This window comes from Epinephelus lanceolatus, chromosome 10, assembly GCF_041903045.1.
Source record: "Epinephelus lanceolatus isolate andai-2023 chromosome 10, ASM4190304v1, whole genome shotgun sequence".
NCBI classification, from domain to species: domain Eukaryota; kingdom Metazoa; phylum Chordata; class Actinopteri; order Perciformes; family Serranidae; genus Epinephelus; species Epinephelus lanceolatus.
In genome coordinates this window covers 36,992,043-37,013,699 of record NC_135743.1, presented here as the reverse complement: position 1 = coordinate 37,013,699, position 21,657 = coordinate 36,992,043, and the positions used below count along the sequence as shown (strand labels likewise).

General features: G+C 41.9%; 1 protein-coding gene across 1 annotated transcript in view; it reads right to left on the bottom strand.

The window, feature by feature from the left end:
• cep192 (centrosomal protein 192) overlaps positions 1-21,467 on the bottom strand; it is a 40,375-nt gene extending 18,908 nt beyond the window's left edge. The window contains exons 1-31 of the mRNA XM_033640715.2: positions 21,271-21,467; positions 20,457-20,700; positions 19,945-20,055; positions 19,305-19,462; positions 19,022-19,083; positions 17,742-17,883; positions 17,526-17,641; positions 17,269-17,358; positions 16,850-17,002; positions 16,517-16,667; positions 16,053-16,267; positions 15,594-15,716; positions 14,915-15,070; positions 14,389-14,662; positions 14,148-14,297; positions 13,963-14,027; positions 13,425-13,649; positions 11,809-11,947; positions 11,594-11,676; positions 11,234-11,491; positions 9,944-10,829; positions 9,628-9,745; positions 9,239-9,395; positions 8,189-8,879; positions 7,844-8,035; positions 7,335-7,483; positions 5,955-6,185; positions 5,292-5,417; positions 2,538-2,675; positions 855-918; positions 200-339 (exon numbers count right to left, since the gene is read on the bottom strand). Coding sequence (XP_033496606.2) covers positions 200-339; positions 855-918; positions 2,538-2,675; positions 5,292-5,417; positions 5,955-6,185; positions 7,335-7,483; positions 7,844-8,035; positions 8,189-8,879; positions 9,239-9,395; positions 9,628-9,745; positions 9,944-10,829; positions 11,234-11,491; positions 11,594-11,676; positions 11,809-11,947; positions 13,425-13,649; positions 13,963-14,027; positions 14,148-14,297; positions 14,389-14,662; positions 14,915-15,070; positions 15,594-15,716; positions 16,053-16,267; positions 16,517-16,667; positions 16,850-17,002; positions 17,269-17,358; positions 17,526-17,641; positions 17,742-17,883; positions 19,022-19,083; positions 19,305-19,462; positions 19,945-20,055; positions 20,457-20,629 — 5,736 coding nt within the window. The 5' untranslated portion in view covers positions 20,630-20,700; positions 21,271-21,467. The remainder of the gene's footprint in view (positions 1-199; positions 340-854; positions 919-2,537; positions 2,676-5,291; positions 5,418-5,954; positions 6,186-7,334; positions 7,484-7,843; positions 8,036-8,188; positions 8,880-9,238; positions 9,396-9,627; positions 9,746-9,943; positions 10,830-11,233; positions 11,492-11,593; positions 11,677-11,808; positions 11,948-13,424; positions 13,650-13,962; positions 14,028-14,147; positions 14,298-14,388; positions 14,663-14,914; positions 15,071-15,593; positions 15,717-16,052; positions 16,268-16,516; positions 16,668-16,849; positions 17,003-17,268; positions 17,359-17,525; positions 17,642-17,741; positions 17,884-19,021; positions 19,084-19,304; positions 19,463-19,944; positions 20,056-20,456; positions 20,701-21,270) is intronic.
• Between the last annotated feature and the right edge of the window lie 190 nt (positions 21,468-21,657).

The window sequence follows — 21,657 nt, the reverse complement described above, 5'->3', positions numbered from 1 at the left end:
CTTTAAATATACACCTTGCTAATACAATAGTTTTCAGTTACATTAAATTGGCCAATGGAATACAAGCTAGTCTATCACATTGCTACAAACTTAGCGGTCACAAGACATACATAACAATGTCTTTGCAGTGTATTGGCATACAGAGCTACAATATCAAGCCAAAAAAAAAAAAAAAAAAGCCATGTGGTAGTTTGAATACCTGCAGGTCTTTAGGAGCATGCACCCTTGCAGTTCCAGACCTCGCCCTGAGGGGAATACTCCTGATCACATGACTAAGACCAGGAGAGTCCACTTCAATGTCCACCCGAGCACTGTACTCATCAGCTGGACCAAGCTCTTCTGCAAGCACAAACACATAGTTAGGGTTAGTAGAAAATAACTAGATTTTGTTTTGTGATTATCTTTGCTCTGAAAAATGTTAATGCAAATATAACAATCTAATGTCAAAGGCCCCTTCCTTATCTCTACTTTTGGTGTCCTTGTTCATTGTGATCTCAATTACACACCTGTCGAGTTTCATGAGCCAGGAACTTAATGGCCCAATGGCCCCTTCCTACTTCCTACCTCCCTAACCCTACAGTAAAAACATACATTTAATATAATGTCTGCATTTTTTCAGTATTACATTTCTTAAACAGTCAAGGAAAATGACTTTTTAAAGTATATTTTCAAAAACACAAAGACTAATTTCCCTGTTAAAAATACCCCCCTTCAGCAAACCTCTCATTCTCAAGCAAACACTGGATTATTTGGAGTTAAGTGATACATTAAATTGTTATCTCATCCCACTGCCTTACACACAAATTAACAGTTAAACTTATAGTCTTTTTAAGTACTCAATACAAGTTTATTACCTGAGGAAACAGTGTACTTCTGAGGTGCCTTGAAGTGAACCCAGACCATGAAGCTCTGTGGATTCTGGAGAAAAAAAAATAAGAGTGAAACTTATCATGAGCCTGATAAAGTCCTCAATAGGTGAGCAAGAGAAATGTTAACTGTAAAAACTGCAGGGCTCAACAATAAGGATTGCCCGATTGCCCGGGGCAAGTAAAACTCATGGTCGGGCATGTAAACTAACAACTCACTTGCCCAATCGGGCAAGTTGCTAAAAATAGTATAAGTTAATAACTAATTGATAAAATGAATGTATTTTAAAACGTGCTCCTTCGGCTCTGATGCAGCGGTCTCTCTGCCTGAAGTCACAGGCACAGCTGTGTAACAATGTCCTGCCCACAGCCCCCATTGATATTATCTTGCGCGACGGATGCTTCATATAATAACATAACAATATACTATTTATGGTGTTATGCCATCGTGTCATTTCTGTCTCTACATGGTCACGCGTTAACAATTCTCCTCTGCTCTCTGTATCGCGCACGGCGGAGTTCCGCCACACACACAGGTGATCACGCTAGAGCGGCTCGGGCCGCATTTTCCTGACCAAACCTGACCCCGAGCCCGGTGCAGTTTGTCAGCTGACAAAGTTATTGAAAAGGACACTGTGTAAATAACCAACAGACTGCTGTTATGCACAGACAGACACGTTGTTCACAAAGCAGCTCAGCACGGCACTCATGCTGAGCTTGTGTTGCGTTCAGGCGTTGTCACGTAAATAACAACTTCCAACACTTAAATAGGTCATAGCACAAAACAGCAGCATGTCTAGTGACTTTTTACTTTATTATATTCAATAAAATTGTATGTTCCTAAATCTTGAGACACCTCATATGTAAGCTAGACAGACATTTCACCTGTTCATTACTGTGCACACATGTACTGTATGTACTTAGTCCTAAAGAGCCCTTCTGGTGCCAGTAGATACATAGAAACATCCCAGCAGGCTGTGCTTTGCAAGCATACAAAAAAGTTTCACGCATGTGAAAATTATTTTTCATGCGTGTGCTTCACCTCTGCTGCTACAACTCCATCCTAGGGGAAACACTGCTGTGTGCGTTTTGTGCAACAGGTGGATGTGGTAGTCTACTGGTAGAGTAGAGAGAGAGCTAGGTAGCGTTGAAGTACAGTAGAGCAGGGCAGAGAGATGGAAGCAAAATATATTAAACCTGGTGTTAATACAGCAGAACTGGAGAGAGGGGTGAAAAATAAATAGAGGTGGGCATGGCTCAAGTAGGGCGCAAAATTATAGACGGAGAACGATTGACAAATTTTTTTTTGTCATTTTTGTGTAGGAATTAAGCTACAATACATGACATATGTTGTTTTAATTAATAAATACAGTGTGAATAAAGATTACATAACATAAAAATAACTACAGTCTTTGTTATTTGATAGCCGCTTAAATTAAACAATTTTTATAGGGCAAGTAAAAAAAAAACCTTAGCACTAAACCCTGAACTGTGTTACTTATTTCTTCATGTTCTGCCTGTCTTCCCAAACATAATAAGAAAACACAAATTAATTTTGGGGAATATCACAAAAAACCTAAACAAGCTTGAGAAAAACATGACACAAACACATACCATATGACACAATAATAATATAAGTAACCAAGATGGAATGATTTTGGCAAATCTTACCTCTCCATAGCTGGCATGCATCACATGATTCATAACCGAGGGAGAGGACACTGGGGTCATGTGGCCAGCCTGCTGTGCTGCCTCAGATGTTATGGTAGGGTGCTTGGAAAAGGTGAAGCATCGCCACGCTGTAGCGTTCTGGAAAAATGAGATGCAAAATATACATCACTCAGATACGATTTATTAAGCTCCCTGCATTGTTTTGTTCAAGGATGCGTTGGTAAAAAGCAATTTCATTTACTCACGAGGACACCCTTAAAGTTTAGACTAATTGCATCCAGTGTTTCAAAGCTTCAACATTTACTTGAACATTCCCACAGTAGGAAGAGATCATTCCATATTTAGTTTTTTCATTTATTCGCTCTCCTTTTATGTCAAAACATAACGACTTTTTAGCTTTTGCTCTGTTATTAGTAGGGTTTACTATTGTTAGTTTTTAACAAGCTGATGAATGATTTGCGTTCTTAAGAAATCTCAATTTCGATTTTTTGTAGGCGCAAAGTAAAAACAGGTTACACGTTTATATAACAGAGAATTAGTGTGTTTTTACAAACTTTTACACAATTCATGTCGAAAAGTCAGTCATACATTTTATGGAAACAGTAAATTAAAGGGCCAGTGTGTAAAATGGGTTGAAAACAGTGACATTAGTGGTCAAATTCTAGATTGCAGGGCTCACTCGCTCACCCCTCCCGTCGGGTAAATGACGGTTGCCTCGTAGGGACAAAAAGCCTTGCGCACGATTTTTTCAGGAGTAGGTCTATCTAGCGACGAGGTGAATGTTTAGTTAGAAATCTAAGCCATGTTACTATGTTGTAATGAATCCCTCACGAGCAGGAGACCAGAGGAGCGTTCGGGAAAAAGGCCCGTTTATTTGAGCACTCCAGAAACTCCGGTAACACTCCACTCCGTCCCAAACTCCGACTCTTCTGGCGTAACAGACACACTTCATAACTTTACACACATACTCGTTTACCATACCAAGTGGGGACCCCCTCCCCCCTCTGCTCCACCAATCTCCAGCCCGCACACTGACTGACAGCGTAGCCGGTAAACAGAGCTCAGCTGTTTATTTAGCCTAGCAATATCTCCGGACTATAGTAGCTGCAATGGACGACTTTGAATGCGATTTTGAAGAGTTTCTTGTAGCGGACACAGACCCAGAGCCATACCTGTTTGAGCTGGAGCATACAGATGAGGAACTCCATGTGTTTGATGCTGAGCGGGCGAGAAGAGAGGCTGAATGCACAGAATGGGATTCGGTGCTACTGCTACCATCGTTGGGGAGATATATCACCAGGAGGAAAAGCGCCACAGAGAGTGCATCACAAGGAGCGAAGTTGCGTCTTCTTTTCCTCGCAGATGACGGTTCGGGTTCATTCTCTCCTGTTGCGTGGTAAGTGTGGTCCATTCGCAAACTTTATAACTAAAAAAACTTTTCACTACTCTCTATCAACGAACTACTAACACTGCTGTTTCCTCCTCCTTCTTCCTTCCTTTCGCTGTCTTCGTTGGTTTATTTATACAAGCGAAACGCGTTCTCTGGCTGGCTGGATTGTCCGCTCGGGCTGCCTTACATACATGACGGCGCAAGATGGACTTCTCTAAAGCAAGGCCCTTGCTATATATATAAATAAAAGCATAATTATAAGGCTACGAAAACCAAACGAATTTTGTTTTATAGCGATCATACACTTGCATAAACATATTAATGGGTAGAAGATTCAGATTCAGATTGACAATAAACCATGCCAAATATTACACACTGGCCCTTTAAAATTTCATACAGTGTAATGAGGCTGTACTAATTAGATAATATGATTCAATAACACTCCGTTGATTCTTTTTCCATTCACTGAACAAAAAGAGCGCAACAGGACAATACCAAAAAGTAAGCATGACTCGAGCCACTATGTGGGACTATGATGACAGTGATGCGCATACAACTAATGCACATTAGGCTACATTATGATCATTTGTTTTTTATTATATCATTTATAATACAAATTTCAACTGAGTGCAAACTGAGGGTGCAATGCTTTTTCACTCTTGTAAAATCAGGCCGGCCTCACTCATATGTGTGCAACTCTTATTGATCTTCCTATAATGCCTAGACAAAATCAAAACAAAATTTGCGAAACATCATCCAGCCCAGAGGGAGCACCAGTGGGTAGCTTAATAACAAAGTACTTTAGAAGTTATTTCCCATGCAGCAATGGCTGAGTAGTTTAATTGAGAAAAATGCTAGACTCACCATTTGGTAAGACAAATGCATTATGAGGCGGGAAAACGTGTGCATTCAACTCGCATGACTATAGGCACAAACAGAAAGCCAGATCCTGGTAGATAAATGGTCGGTGTTTGCAGTATACATTCTGAAACTTTCATGAGTAAAATTTGTTTAGGAACCGATGAGCAGAGTCGGAATTTAAATTTCTTAATGGTTTCTCTGAAATCCCAATTTTAGAACCAGTTGTAATGTGGAGCTTGTCCTCTATGCCTAAACCGAGTCATTAGCTTAGATGAGGCTTAAACTTTAAGATGTGCCTAAAGAGAATTGTATACCAAAGTTCCCATAGTGTCTTAAACCCAGCTGCACTGTGATGTGCACTTGTGTTTTAGTCTTTCATAGCTGTAACATGTACTGTAGGAACCACATAGTTGCCACTGGAGGTCAGTGTAGCATTGCTATGCATCAGCATATGTGTGGCTGTAAGTAATCTGAAAATATGTAGAAATGTACTGTTGACTCACTGCACTGATGACCAGACGGATGGGCACTGTAGCATGAGTCCTGTTGAGCAGTTTGAGAGAAAGAGATTTGGCACTGCCTCCTGGAAGGTCTCCAAAATCCAGGCAGCCAGATTTGCTTACTTCAACCTGAGAATCAAAATGAATGAGATCCTATCATACATACTATGCAACATATTTAATTTCACTCATGGGTCATTCAGTAAAGGTGGGAATAAGCAAGCATAATAAGCAACTTCCCTTGTGCATTATCTCAAAGCACTGTGTTAGTACATGAAGTTAAAACCTTAAGTATTTTACTGTGTCTTGTTTCTTATGTAGCAGGTCATTTTTGGTTAAAGGATAACTATTGTTTTAAGTTTTTGTTTCTAAGTGACTAATGGAGGCAACAAATTTTGAAATGTGTTCAGTACTGATTGACAGTGCTGCAGCTGACAGCTGTGAAACAGGCTACAATGTAACCACTTGGGGTATTTGTGCACCGTCAGTGTATGTCCACTAAAAGTGCTTGTTTTTGCCATTGATGTGTCTGACATTGCGGACAGGACCCTACAGAGATGTCCCCATTAGTCACGTAGGCACAAAAACATGGGAAAATAGGGTCCAGGTTGAAATATACAGACATTTTTAAGAGTGTGAATAATCTTTGCACTGAAGGCCCCTCACCTCAAGCTCAGGATTCTCTGCTATGGCAACCAGCACTACCCTTTTAGCAAAGATGTTGGCTCTGGCAGCAACCTCTGTCTCTGCGGACGCAGGCCAGGAGCAAACACTGAAGACACACTGGTAGACCCCAGCCTGTGGAGGGATGAATAACACCTTCTGCTCTTCTGTACTCTTGGGGGCAATGATCGTCTTGTTCTTCACTATAAGCCACTGGTATGGCAAGCAATCCACCTGTAGGGTTTGCCATCGAAGACAGAAGAAGAAGTGAGAATTAAAAGAGTATTGTTAGCAGATATTTTATAACTACTCATGTTTAATCAATTAGTTGTATCAAAGTTTTCCAGCAACTAATTGTAAGCAGCCTCTTGCTGATATTTTAGGGTTTCTGGACACAATGTTGAAGATATACTGAACAAAAATATAAACGAAACACTTTTGTTTTCGCTCCCATTTTTCATGAGCTGAACTCAAAGATCTAAAACATTTTCTATACACACAAAAGACCATTTCCTCACAAAGCTGTCTAAATCTGTGTTAGTGAGCACTTCTCCTTTGCCGAGATAATCCATCCCACCTCACAGGTGTGGCATATCAAGATGCTGATTAAACACCATGATTATTGCACAGGTGTGCCTTAGGCTGGCCACAATAAAAGGCCACTCTAAAATGTTCGATCGGACGACGAGCACGTAGATGAGCTTCCCTGAGACGGTTTCTGACAGTTTGTGCAGAAATTCTTTGGTTATGCAAACTGATTGTTGCAGCAGCTGTCCGGGTGACTGGTCTCAGACGATCTTGGAGGTGAACATGATGGATGTGGAGGTCCTGGGCTGGTGTGGTTACACATGGTCTGTGGTTGTGAGGCCAGCTGGATGTACTACCAAATTGTCTGAAATGCCTTTGGAGACGGCTTATGGTAGAGAAATGAACATTCAATTCACGGGCAACAGCTCTGGTGGACATTCCTGCAGTCAGCATGCCAATTGCACGCTCCCTCAAAGCTTGGGACATCTGTGGCATTGTGCTGTGTGATAAAACTGAACATTTTAGAGTGGCCTTTTATTGTGGCCAGCCTAAGGCACACCTGTGCAATAATCATGGTGTCTAATCAGCATCTTGATATGTCACACCTGTGAGGTGGGATGGATTATCTCGGCAAAGGAGAAGTGCTCACTAACACAGATTTAGACAGCTTTGTGAACAATATTTGTGAGGAAATGTTCTTTTGTGTGTATACGAAATGTTTTAGATCTTTGAGTCCAGCTCATGAAAAATGAGAGCAAAAACAAAAGTGTTGCATTTATATTTTTGTTCAGTGTACTTTCAGCATACACACTTTGTCACTGTATAGTTAGTCACCACTCAGTGCATGCTGCTCACCTTCTCTCCATCGATGGCCAGGCTGGTGACAGTGATTGACACTTGCTGCCATCTCTCAGAGGGGTTGAAGAGGCTGAGGGAGGTCTGTGAAGCAATGCCCACACAGCAGGTATGAGGAAACCGCAGTTCTTCTGGCACCACCACTTGGCCTGAGGATGACAGTTGAATGGGAATAGCTGAGACAGGGAAATGCTGCCCCTCCACACATAAGAAGTGGTCAGTGATGTACTTATTAAGGATAGAGAGAGGCAAAGACTTGAACACTATCATTTATTGCAGCAATTACAAACTGAGAGTTGAACGCTCGTTGCAATTTTCTGATATACACAAGAAAATTAATTCTTCCCTGTATTTAACAAAGTGTTGCCCACATATATTAACTAATGTATGACAAATAATGTTAATGAAACAACAGTAGTCAAATCTTATCATTTTTTCTAAATACAAGAGTGTACACAGTTTATTAAAATGGGTACAGGAAGTTAACTTCACACCAAGATCACTGCTACCTCTCAGTTCCTCAAGACCACCTGCCACCAGTGGCTCTGCACCATACTGAGTGTAAGGTTTTCCCATCATTCCAATGTCCTGCTGGCCCTGATGGGATATAGGGAGGTGATGGCACCCAGTGGACCCCGAAATCCCCAGAGGACCTGCTGTGGGATGGACGTGTCTCACTGTGAGATCACTGTTGGGTATGCCTGGGGAAAAAAAAGGCAGAATACATTTAACAAGTATGTTTAATGGGTTTAACCATCATGTTGCATCATTGCCGATATTTTTCTGGGTATTTCACTGTTTAGTAATACACCCCACACCTCCTTTATTCGTGAAAGTAGGAAGAAGAGACATGCCTGCAGAGGACACACTGAAGAGACCACTTCCTGTTGTTCTGACATTAAAAGCACCTGGATGTAATGGAGCTTCAGGTCCCAAATACTGCTGAGCCAGGTGGGAGTTAAAGAGAGAGCGCCCAGTGAGGAGGGACTGCATATCTCCTTGGTGAGGAAGGTCAATCAAGCCAGCACACTGTGGCTTAAAGCTGGGGATGGGCACATAGTGAAGCCCTTCCGATGAGTAGGACGGAGGAATGCCGAGGCCACTAGCATACACCGATGATGACACTGAGCCACCAGCTCCCCACTGCTGGGAGCTCTGAGGAGCTGCAGTGCTGCTAGTTTGCTGAATGTTCAGATTACTGCAATAGCCTGAGTCAACTTTAGTGAGCTGTCTTACGTTGGACTCAGAGAGGTGCTTGTGGTTCCTGCAACTTGCTGCAATATCTCCAGTTCTGTCCCCAGGGCAGCGGTAGTTGCATTCACTCTGGCTGCGAGTACAGCTCAGACCAGAGGCACTGCGTGGGGGCTCCGGGCTTTTACACTGCTGTGCTGGTAGTGGATCCAGACTTTGAGAATGCTGGGCCTGCATCTGGTCCAGGCTTTTGGCCAGGCCAAGAATATCGAGGTCAGACTGTGTATCTGGTTCCACAGGTGGAGTTGGACTGATTCTGATGATGGTGGTGCTCAGTGCCATACTAGAGTTATTCTGTGGACGGCAAAAAGAAGAACAACCCAAGACAATTAATACCACACTCATGATTAATACATAACTACAACCATTACACCAACAACACAAAAAACAAAATTAACTATTTTGTCTGTAGTCTTGTCTTTAGTTTCAAGAAAGCATGTACTCTTTAAAATACATGTTTAAAAAGATGTTTACAAAGTTAACCTTCTTGAAGAGCACATTCCCAACATTTAAAAAAAAAGCCCAATGGCAGTGATCTGGCTTTGCAAAATTCATTTCACAGAGCACGGACCTTCATGTTTAATGCTACAAGAATTGAATTTTCAGTGCTGATGCAGCCGAATTTAGGTATGCTTTACTTTGTCCTACCGTACCTTTCGCCTCTCGGGTGTAGGTATGACAGTGCCGTCATTCATTGAGATGTATGTGAGCCTGCTGGGACTTGGGCTGGAGCAGGTAGACTGAGGTGAGAGGTCAAGACCTGGACGTTTGTCTGCTATACCACCACTGGATGACACAGGTGACATCGTACTGGCAAGACAAGACAATAATGAATGATGACTCAAAACAGAAATGTCCCATGTCTGTCAGTAGTAATGTGCATCAGCTAAACAAAAATAAAATATACCAGACTAAATATTTAAAATTGATGTGACAGTTCCTTTCTTGTCAAGTAATCATTTAACACTTTGGTTTGAAGCCACAACAAAAATTACTTATATTCAGTACTTTCAATACATTGACACCATGTGTGATACCATACCCATCAGCGCTGGGAATGGAGGTTTGGCTTGGAGAAGAGTGAGTAAGCGGAGAGGTGGACGGTCTGAAGTTACAATGCGTCTCCTCCACACAGGGCTCAGAGAAACCCTTGGGCAGTTCTGAGAAACAAAGTTACTGTTAACTCACACATTCATGATGTCATCTCAGTATTCTCACAGGGGCAACACTTTCTAATCATGTGCAATATGGTGGCTACTGATCTCTACAGTTGTTTAAATAAGGGCGATTACTGCCCAGAGAACTAGTGCAACTTTACTGTTTAAATCAGAAGCCTCACATTTCTGGTCATTACTCACCAGATGCAGGGTCTAGTGGAGGTTGGGTGTTTTGGCAAGAGAAGCCAACATGCTTCTCAACAGAGCTACGAGGTAGTGAGGCAGTCATGATATTCCTGGGTGATGGTTTCTTCTCTGGAGAATTAGGCAGTCTGTCTTGCTGCGAATGACCTGCACTCCTCGCCCTCTGTGGCGGAGAAGAGGAACCTTTAAAACAAGGCAGACTTGACTGCCCTTTCCTTGGGCCTGGTGGGGTTTCTGCCAAGCAAGGTGAGGAAGCAGAGCCTTTATCACTTTTCTGTGATGTTTCTAATGGAGTCCTAAAATTGCTAGATGCTTGTAGGTTAATTTCTCCTGGTTTGATTCCATTTTCTGTCCAGGTACTGCCTGAGGAACCACAAGTCTTGATAGCAGAGGAAGAGGGGTTATTATATGCTGCCATTTTGTCTGCAGGAGGCATCAGAGTGGAGGACTGTCCTGAGCCCACAGACCTTCTGGTAGAACCAGAAGATGTGCGAGGGCGAGGAATAGAGCTTCTTCTTGGGTCACCTTTATGACCTGGAGATAATGCATTTGGAGGAGGCGCTGCAGATGAGCTGTTTAAAGTTGTCTCTCCTCCTCTGTCTTTCTCCTCAGTTTTTGTCCTTGTGGACTCCTGTTGAGTCTCATTGTCCACTCGCTGAGCTGAGCTCCCAGGCTCCTCGGGATATCCTGCCTGAGGGTTTCTCTGAGAACTGCTGAGGTTGTCTGCCCAGCCGGTCAGGTCAAAGGTGGTGTGTGCCACAGAGGCATCAGTGCTGCCTGACACGTCAGTCTTTTTCAGGTATTTCTCCATGTCAAAGGCACTCAGCTCTCCAACACAGGTGCTTCTGTGCAGTGTGTCCAGCATGACACTCTGATCTGGCTCCTTTCATAATGAACATATAAAAGAAGACGTTAGGAGGTCATGGTCACACGGTTAATAAACTTAACTTGAGTCACCCAAAAAATAACATTTTCTTTGTAAACATTTACAGATTATATTCAAGCAATTCTTAGTATGTTTTTCAGTTTGTTCTGGTGAGATCTTTAATAAAAAAATGAATAAACAATCAATTTATTAAATAATATGGAGTGCTAAGATTGAAGCACTAGTCTTGGGTTAAGCTGTTTGATTAGTGATTACAGTTTCTGTTCCAACCTAAGAAAACAAAACATAAACTCAGATTGAGAGCACTATCTCACTGCATGATAAAGACCGAACCAAGACACTTACTATTAAATACAAAAAGGTAATATCTGGGAGGAAAAAAAAAACATCCAAAGCCTCACATGTTCAGTGGAGTGTGGCCCTGTGGATTCGGGTCGATTCCTTGTCCTTCTCCGCTTGGACAGCTCCACAATCATAGCAGCCAGCTGCGATGGGTCAGTGCTGATGGACGCATCAGCAATGGCTGAAGCGATTGTGCTGATACTCAGCATCAGATGGCTGCTGTTGTTGTTAGGGGACACACGGCTTTGATTACTCAAGCTTGATTCAGAGCCAGAGCCCTCACTGTGGTCAGGTAGTGCAGCTCTAACAATATGGTCCTACAGGGGGGATATTTATTTTATGTCAGAAAGCCATACTGCTGTGGATGTGATCCTACATGGATATACTGAAATATCAACACATCCAAAAAGTCCCTGTACCTCCTGATCACGTGGTTCCGGATCAGTATCACCTTTCGGTGACATCCTTTCCTCTGGTGCCTCAAGAGTTTTGTCCAGGTCCTCTGCAAGGAGATGACCATGAGGAACAGACAGAAAAGCACAATGTAAATAATTTTAAAATAAACACAGAAAAGATCAGGTAATGTAAAAGCCTACAAAGAGATTCGTCAACCGCTGTGATACTGTGAACACACCTGGGTTGAGTGTTTTGTCTGCTTCACTGACTTCTGCTGTGTCACTGTGAAGAGAGTCTCTAGCTGAGAACTCTGAGGGGTGAATTAGGGGAAATGGTTCTCTTTTCTCTGGAGAGGTAATGATGTAACCAAAGGACGGCTAGGGGAACAAAGACAAACTTTCAATAAATGTTACAGTTAAAAGAACTTAAAAAGCTAAGGCAAAAGACACAAGTGAATCTAACAACAACTTTACACCATTAGTCTGTACAAACTTGTCTACATTAGCTGAAAAACAATCTTCTTCAGCCCTGTCAAAATCATTTCTGGAGTTCTCTGCCAATGAACAACACATTGGCAGCTAGACTTTGTCAGCGATCAGACGCCAGCTGGTATATCCCCTCCACGGCTTTATGTATGAACAAATTCTTAACAGCCTTCATATGTACCCCAATGAGACTGAATGAGAGTATATTTTTAGTTAAAGGGATAGTGCACCCAAAAATGAAAATTCAGCCATTATCTACTCACCTATATGCCGATGGAGGCCCTGGTGAAGTTTTAGAGTCCTCACATCGCTTGCGGAGATCGGCGGGGGGAGCGGCTAGCACACCTAATGGCAGACGGCGCCCCAGACTAACGTCCAAGAACACAAAATTGAATCCACAAAGTATCTCCATACTGCTCATCCGTAGTGATCCAAGTGTGTTACAGCCCCGACATAAAAAGTTGTTTCGAAAAACGTCATATGAACTCTGTTTTTAGCCTCACTGTAGCCTGTAGCTCTGACTGCTTCTCTGTGCTCCGCGCTCACGGGTGCGCGCTCAGGGTGATCGGTGATGCACGGTCTCTGAAGAGCAGTACTGATGTCCAGATTCTCAAGTGCAGGCATTGCCAATTCCCAGTCTGAGCAGCAAAGACTTTCCTCATCCGTTGGCATTGCTTTGCATTTGAAACAACTACACCACCAGGTTTCCAGTGCTCTACTCCAGTATGCTGCGACTGGCTACAGCTCATGAGCTGCGGTGGCTGCTTCGTCCAGTAGCCTGAGTTCTGTGCGTATACTCGGGCTCAATCAACTACGGCTCAACAAAGAAATGCTGTTCCTCCTCAATTTCAAAGTCTTCAGACATGTTGGGCTGTCCTTTGCTAAAAGACTGTAGCGCAAATTATCTTTTAGCTCTGTGGTTACTGTTGTCTCTCCCTGCGGTGCACGTGTCACGTGATGTAAACACGGGTAAGCAAAGCTCATGCTTTCGCTGGTCTCGCGCAGGCGCACACACGTGAATGCGGAGCACAGAGAAGCAGTCAGAGCTACAGGCTACAGTGAGGCTAAAAACAGAGTTCATATGACGTTTTTCGAAACAACTTTTTATGTCGGGGCTGTAACACACTTGGATCACTACGGATGAGCAGTATGGAGATACGCTGTGGATTCAATTTTGTGTTCTTGGACGTTAGTCTGGGCGCCGTCTGCCATTAGGTGTGCTAGCCGCTCCCCCCGCCAATCTCCGCAAGGGATGTGAGGCCTCACCAGGGCCTCTGTTGGCATATGGGTGAGTACATAATGGCTGAATTTTCATTTTTGGGTGCACTATCCCTTTAATGTAAAAACCTAAGAAAGCAATTTTACTGACCCGTTTAATCCCATTCACATCCTCAGTGCTGCCCAGACAGCCCAGGGCTTCAGAGCGTTGTCCAAAAAACTGCCCAAAAGTCAGTCGCAGGTAGCTTTGGTCCTCCTGGTTAAACTCTGAAGAGACCTGGGAAGCCCTCATCAGGATGTGGCTGGTGGTGGGGGCCTTCCAAGATGAGTCACTATTAAAGGTGCTGTTGCTGCTGACTGGTTCAATCTTCTCCTCCTGTGTGAACAGCAATGCTCACAATGAACCACAAGAGGCCGTGATTTACAAAATGCAGTGCAGCTGACAGTTAAAGGTTTCTGTTAGTGTCTTCTCTTACAATATAGCAGTTTTATTCATTTGATTACGACAAACAATGTAATCCAAGTAAATTTTGGTAACTTTAGTGTGTGGTGACAAGTGTATCTTTATTGGATATTCTGCAATGTTTTCCAATGTTACTTGGCCGGTCAGAAATGAAAACTTGAACTCTTGAAGTAGAGAAAAAAAATCAAATTTAAGACATGAAAGAAAAAAGAGGGCTGTTGTTTACCTGCATGAATTGGTGCTCCTTCTCAAATTCCTCTTGATCCTTAACTATCTTTTCCATGGCATCACCTGCAAAGAAGGAAAATTTGTCAGAAAGCATCTATTTATTCATGATATTCTCTACAAACATAAACACCACATTAGAGCAATCTTACAGTAATACAATAGAGCTGTAGATTTGGTACATACAGGCAGGAACAAAGTCCTCCTTCTGAAACTGGCCAACAGTCTCTGATATCTTTCCATCAACCTCCTTCTCAAAGGAGGAGTAATATGCCAGGTCTGTCACCCACTGCCCTTCTTCATTCTGGTACACCACACCATGACTGGCATCGGCTTCTGAAGAGACAAGCAATGCCGTTAACATATTACACCATGGAACGATATGTATGAGTACCTACTATCATCTATGTAAATATCTGAAGCCCACCTTGTTGAAACTCAAGCTCCAGGTTGTCTGGACAATGGTTCCAGCAGTCATCTGAATCTTCTTGTTCCTGGTGGAAGCTCTGGGAGAAATACTTGGCTTCCAGAGAGGTGGAAAGAGGATTGTTTTCATCCTCACTGGTACTGTCTGAGGCCTCTGCAACAGTTACATCACCACAAGGCCCTCCCCTTATGCCCAAGGAAGGCCTGCTACCATCAGGCACATCTACTCCATCATCATCATCATCATCATCGTCATCGCATTCTGGCAGCAGTACCTAACGGTGGGTGGGATGACAAAAGTGTACATGCTGCATAATAATGACATTTTAATTTGAAAATGTACAAAATGACATGTTCCACCCCCTACAGTAAGGACTACACACTGGAGCTGTCCCACTCAGTAAGCAAAGTTGATGAGGTCTATTTAATACTTTATTCTGTTCGATTCCATCTTCAAGAACATAGTGGGATGATAGTTTCTTAGGTCTTTATAAAACCCTGAATTCACCAATTCGCCTGCTGTGTACCTGAGAGAGGTGGAAGCTCCCCTGGGTGCCTTGAAGGTGGGAGAAAGTTAGGTGTGCTGAGTCCTGAGGTCTTCTAAGTCCAGCTCCACTCCTTAGGTAGACTGAGTCCAACAGTCGGTCAACAGTGGGCCCAGACTCTGTGCTCTCCATGGCATCCTTGCATTTAAACAGAACCAAGTTGACAAAGATAGTCTTAAATCACATTTATAAGCATTTTAACCTTTGCAGCTTTTACAATATATATTTTTTTTACTTTCCTCAGTAAGGAACAAGCACACAATCTATGACAGCACATAAACTATGATAAGCTAACAAACATTGTTAGCTTATCATAGTTTATGTGCTGTCATAGATTGTGTGACAGCACATAAACTATGATAAGCTAACAAACATTGTTTTTGATTTAAGGAACAATGTTTTTTACAAGTGATATTTTACCACTAATCTAACTTTTGAATAAGGATGACCTAACTCAATCATTAGATGGACTGTCGCTAGTCTACAATTTCACTACTTTTCCTCCTAAAATAGAAGTAAAAAAAAAACACCACAGTCATTGAAAGTAAAGCAACATCATGCAATTTTATAGAAATAAATATATACATGGAATAACCAAATTACAATGCCCACCAGTTGGGCTGTTACAGTTACATTACAGCTGTCATGACTATTTACTTACCAGTGCCTCCTGTCGGTCCAGGACCATGCTCCAGTTGACGGGAGAAAGTCTTTGAGTTCCCCCTGATGCCCCAAAGGAAGAGCTGGCCTCTCCTGTTCCCACAGGACCCACACGGTCACCCATCTGCAAAAAAATTGTTTAAATCAAGCAGCAGATTGAAAAAAAAAGAAAACTACAGAATATAACAGTGTGCCAATAAAATCTACATTATGTATAGTGTACAAAATTGGTATCTTCAATATGCACTATACTGTGCACGAAATCTCTAAAAAAAAACAAACAAACAAACAAAAAAAAGCACAAGTAAGCCTTTGTTACTGCAGATAAAGCACTGGTGTCTAATAACATTAATGATACCTCTGTTCCTGTGTGCACCACCTTGCTGTTAGATGGACTGCAGCCAAAGTTATTAGTTACACCTGTGTCTGTCAAAGTACCAGAAGTGAGCCTCATTCTTACCTCAGTATGTCTGGAGAGACTCTTCCTTCCATGTCCTGGCAGATCCAGATCGCCGTCCTCATCCTCACCGATAGCACTGCTCCCCACAATCCCCAGCCCACGCAGGACATCATAGGTGGTCTGGACTACGGTTGTTGGGAGAGGGATGGTTGAAACTCCACCATCATTTCCACTTTCCTCACTCCCGCTGCTCCCATCACCACCTCCTCCATCCCCTGGAGTTACACAATGACACCAAACAAACAAGTTGTCACCTAAAGATTCCAGGAGAGCTGGCAAAAGAATCTGTCCAAAGTAAATTAATGTTCCTCAAAACTACCAATAAACAGACCCTTGTTGAATACTTATCAAGCCTTAATATGTGTTCACTTTGAAATATGAAAAAGCAGGAAAACAAGCCAGAGAACCAAAAAAAAAGGAAATAAACAGGCAGTGAAGGACAGTTGTTAAGCCACATTTTGTACCTGTGACCGGAGGGTTGATGACTTGTCCCTCAGCAGATCGTCTGTGTTCAATCCCAGACAGAGATGGACCACCACGGCTGCTGGAAGCCTCATCATCAGAACTGCCTCCCTCTAAGCCCGGCCTGAAACTCGGACGATTACTCTCTCCAACCTGTAGCCACATGTACATATACACAAACATAAAAACAAACAGTGCAAAATCAAAACTCTGATGAACAGCACATTCTGATACTGATAATGGAGCTACTCAATACTGGATTTTTGAGGCTGATACCAATAATTATATGTGAGAGTTTAAAAAATCTGACGACAAAATTGTTTTCTATGTCTGACCAGTTGTCTGGAGGTGCTGGGCAGCAGCCGTGTCCTGGCAGCATTGCTGTTCCTTCTGGCAGACTCCAGCTCATCCTCAGTGTCCTCATCACTAGCAGGACAGGAGTCCATACCTGTAGCAGCAAGACGCACATCAGGCATCTGGAAGTCCTCCTGAAGAAAAGGTACACAAGATATTACAAATATCTATATTACAGTTGATTTACTTGAGTCAAATATATGATTTACAAAAGGAAAGACAGACTGGGGAAGGTGGTAACTTTGGAATTAAGAGTCAGAAGAATCAGGGTCACTTGCCAAACCCCACATTTCCAGGTGATATTTATAAACCTAATATTATTTCCAGACAGGGAGATCATACTTATATGATCCCTAAGCAGTACATGGGCACAAAATACTACGGGAGTAAATATTCTCACCTGATTGTAGTCATCAAGGAACTGGTGTCTATACTGTTCTGGGTCTGTTGAACTTGGGTTTGATATGCTGTCAGCAGCAGCTGGGAGTCCCTGTGAACAATTACATACATTAATGGGACACTAGGACAAATAGATGAAGTGAATGACAGCTGAATGAAAATTTACTGAACAGTTTTCTAATGGCTCACTAATAATGGTGAAGTGTAAGAGAAAGTGTCGGTAAGGTTCAAAGTGTTTCAAAGGGAGAAGAGTCTTACTGTTGCAGGAATCTCCTGGCCCTCCACTCTGCCTCTCTGCATAGCAGGAGGAACCATCTTATTGAAATACAGTTCCAGCTCATCATCAGGCAGGTTGTTTGAATCAATGTCATCATCTGGGAATTGAACACATGTTCACAACATGGCTCACACTTTGACAACATGTCGGAAATCTCTGTTCATTACTTACTATTAAAATATGGAGGATGTACGAACCTGTGATATCGCTGTTCATGCTGTCCACAGACATGAGCTTCTCATTTGCCAGGAAGCTTGAGTTACTGCCAGTGAAATGGTCACTGTCCACTCCTTCACTCTGCACAATGTCCTCTTCAGCTGTAGCGGGCAAGGGCTGAGCCTGTGTAAATTACCAAGGAAAAGAGAACGTATTTGCAGGGACTTCATCATGGTTTTGTTAGAGATAAAAGGCTTTTATGCACTGGAATTATCAGATGTGTTTACATGGACCCTAATATTCCACTAATAATCAGAATAATACAACAAAAAAGCAAACAAAACAACAAACAAACAACAAACAAAACAAAAAAGCCTCATTTAACCACCTCAAGCAGAAAAGACTGGTCTGACCCAGGCCAATTGAAGGAATTTTCAATCAGGTTGAGAGGGATGGTGTTAACTTTTGATAATCTGTTCCATAGGAAAATATTAGCACATAACTGTAACCATGTAAACACCGATCTGAGCCTTTCTCTTTGGTTGGAATAAAAATATTCTTTACGCGAATGTTTGCCTCACATGGCGGTAACATTAGGTGACACAGTTGATGCATGCACTGCACACAGCATGTTGCAACAGTTGTTTCTACGCACCTCCCCCTGCTGACGTTGACAGAGGGATGTTCATGAATTTAAAAAAAGATTTAACACTCAGCTAGTGCTACTTTTTTATGTCAGCGCTCTGATTAATAAATATATTATTTGAGTTTGAAACAGTGGCCTTATGTAACCTTATTACAGGCTGTAATGTGGAGTTGCTGGTCATGACAATAGTCAGTTGCTACTAGTCGCAATAACCTGCATACAAGATGTTTATGGAACATTGGTAAATTGTAGCATCTACCGATAGTCTGCATGTGAGGTGTCTGTAATGTGTAGCTAAAGAAAATAACCTAGGTTACACTTACATTACTTATTATTAAATTGTGTTAACAAGCGTAAAAACTTACTTTTCTTATATACTCTATGTACTGAATTTATTGAATTTTCTGATTCTTTGTATTGTTTAATAAAAAGATATTAAAGATGTTCAACTATAAAGACATTTAACTGAAATTAGCAATATAAAATGTCCTTAATTATATGAGTTAAGCCCCATGGCTCTCACATTTTGATATGGATGCAAAAAAAGGTCCACATGTTTACGAGCCAGAAGAAACTGTATTATGACTAAAGTTGGGGTACAAAAATTACAGCATAAGAGCCATCCCAAACAAAAAGTACAACTGCCAACCGGTCAAGAGTTAAAAACATTGGTACCTTTGCATCTGGACCATCTTTATAGCCAAACTGGGCAAATGTCAGAAGCCCTGTTGACAGCTCTGTCAAAAGAGACAGGAAAAAAAAACAAAGTACATTAGTATCATTCAAAGGAAATGTGTCTACTTCCAACAGTCATTTCCTGTTGATATATAAAAAAGCACAATTATATGTCCATGTAGTATTTGGTAAAGCCAACTTCAATGCATTTTCCAATCATTAATGGGGTTATTGATTCCGAGGCTGGGCAGTAATAGAGCTAGAAAGGTGCAACAGCATTTACCTGTTCCAAGTTCTGTGGGCCGGCCACTGACTGAGCTCATATGTGTGGGGGGAAGCCCCAGGTTGGGGCCTTGGGTTTGAGATGCACTTTCTTCCAAATTAATCTTCACCAGCATGTCTGAAAAACGGTGGGCTGCGATGAAGTCATCTGCATCGTCCCTGTAATGCAGATGAGGATGTAATGAGGATAATGAGGATAAAGAATAAATAATGAGGAAATATAAAATACTATAGTTAGACATTAGAAATGTCCATCTCTTCACAGCAAAGCACACAGCGTTATGTATTAAAATTAGGCTGTTATACTTTTAATATGATTAAATGAAATTGAATTCCTCTCTGCCGAATGAACATAACTGTAAAAGTACTAGTATAGTTCAACCGACGTGTTGACTCACAAAAAGATTAATGCAAATTAAGATACGTGTATTGTATTTCATAGCATGGCTTATACTTTTAGGTGACAATCTTCTGCATTACTTTAAATAATGCGAACGTTAGTAAAAAAGTAATGCAAGTACAACAGTTTTAGAAAAAAATCTGCAGTTAAACATTTCTAGGAACTATAAGACAAGATAAGGCTTCAAAACACTGCAAAACAGAAATCCGCAGTGTGAAGTACATGGACAGCATAAACTCACAAGTCATCTTTGAAGCTGAGGGCGAACTTAGGCTGTTCTCTAGCAGATGACTTTGTGTCGGCCTGCTGCAGCTCTCTGCCCTCTAGATATGACGCCTCAACAGGATCTCCTCTGTAAAGCAAAAGAACATAGCAACTGCTTCAACAAAACACCTGATTGTTAACATAGTAAACAGCTCTACATCATGAGTTGTGAATACTGACTCATTATAGACATCCTCAGTGCTGTTCCTGTTACTTTTGTGGGAAATTTCAGAAACCAAAAAGGGGCTGCAGCAACTTCTTGTTAACAAACAATATCTATATGGAGTCATTTATTTGGCAGGCACTTCCTATTTCCAGCGGTATTTAAAAGCTACAATTCGTACAAAGACAAACCTCCAAAACAGGAATTGGAATAATTTCAGTGTCCATTGCTGAACTAGTCAAAAAGCAGTGTGATGATTCATACAATGATGCATTAGGGTGTTTCCACAACAAGTCACATCTGTCCAAAACACAGCATGCTCCCACCTGTTGTCCGAGCTAGGTTTAATTTTAGCCACTGTAGAGGCGGCCACTGGGAGTCCTGGGCCTGAACCCAATGTCACATTCCCCAGTGTGGCGCGGCCACTGGTGCTGTCCAGAGACTTGCAGAGGAAACTGGGGAAGGCTTCATCTTCCAACTTGTAAAAATTATCTGCCATGTTTTTGAATGGAGCAGGGTGACAGCCAAATGTGGCTTGACTTCAGTTCAGGTAAAGACCATCTGAAATTTCTAGGAAAAATGAATGGGAGAAATAAGAAGCAGGTTAATATTAATTTGAGAGGTCGAAACACGTCCAATAGCTTATGCAAACTTTACAGAGTACTGGTACAGATTAAATCATTTAGATTGTGTCTCTATTAAGAAATGATCTGCTTTCTGATACTACATTACAACTGCGAAAACCAGCTGAGAAAAGTAAAGTTTGTTGTTCACAAATTATTTGAATATTTGAATGTATGTTGTTGGAGAGTAGAGTTTGGGCTGGCGTTAGAAAACTACTAAACAAACTGAGAGCAGTTAACTAGCTAATTATGCTAGGTCAGCTAACTTTTCACGCTAGCTAGTTTACTTGCTAAAAACAATGGGGTTTGTCAAAATCACCAGCACGCTCAAATTTGGGCAGACGTTACTCCACTATCTTCGTTTATTAAGTTAGAAAGAAGTGTAACAACAACACAAGTCGCAGCCAACAAAATAAACTAGTAAAACCTGCTTGCTACCCTGACCCTAATCTTTACACTGACCCATTTCGGCAAGAAAATGAATCATAACGTAAACGTTAGTTGGACTTCAACTCACATTCACTCCTGAAGAGGGGCCGAGAGACCACGGTTCTTCTTCAACGCGACTTTTGTCTTCATAAACTTGTGCAGACACGTTGCAAGATGTAGTTAAGTTCCAAAAGTCACTTCCCAAACACTTACATTGTTCATTATTTCTTAAAATCAGGTACAACAAACAGACCGAACAACATTTCGGAGGACCAAGCAGCGCCCAGAAGCCACAGGAAGCCCGCGTGAGCGTCATGTCACGTGGGCGGGACTTAACCAATTTACACCGATTTGATTGGACAACAAAACTCAGAGGGAGGAAATTGTCGATCATGATTGGATGGGATTTATGTCGTTCTGTTAAACTTGGACAACCTGCACAATTTATAAAATAGCCCATTGATGCATCAATCGG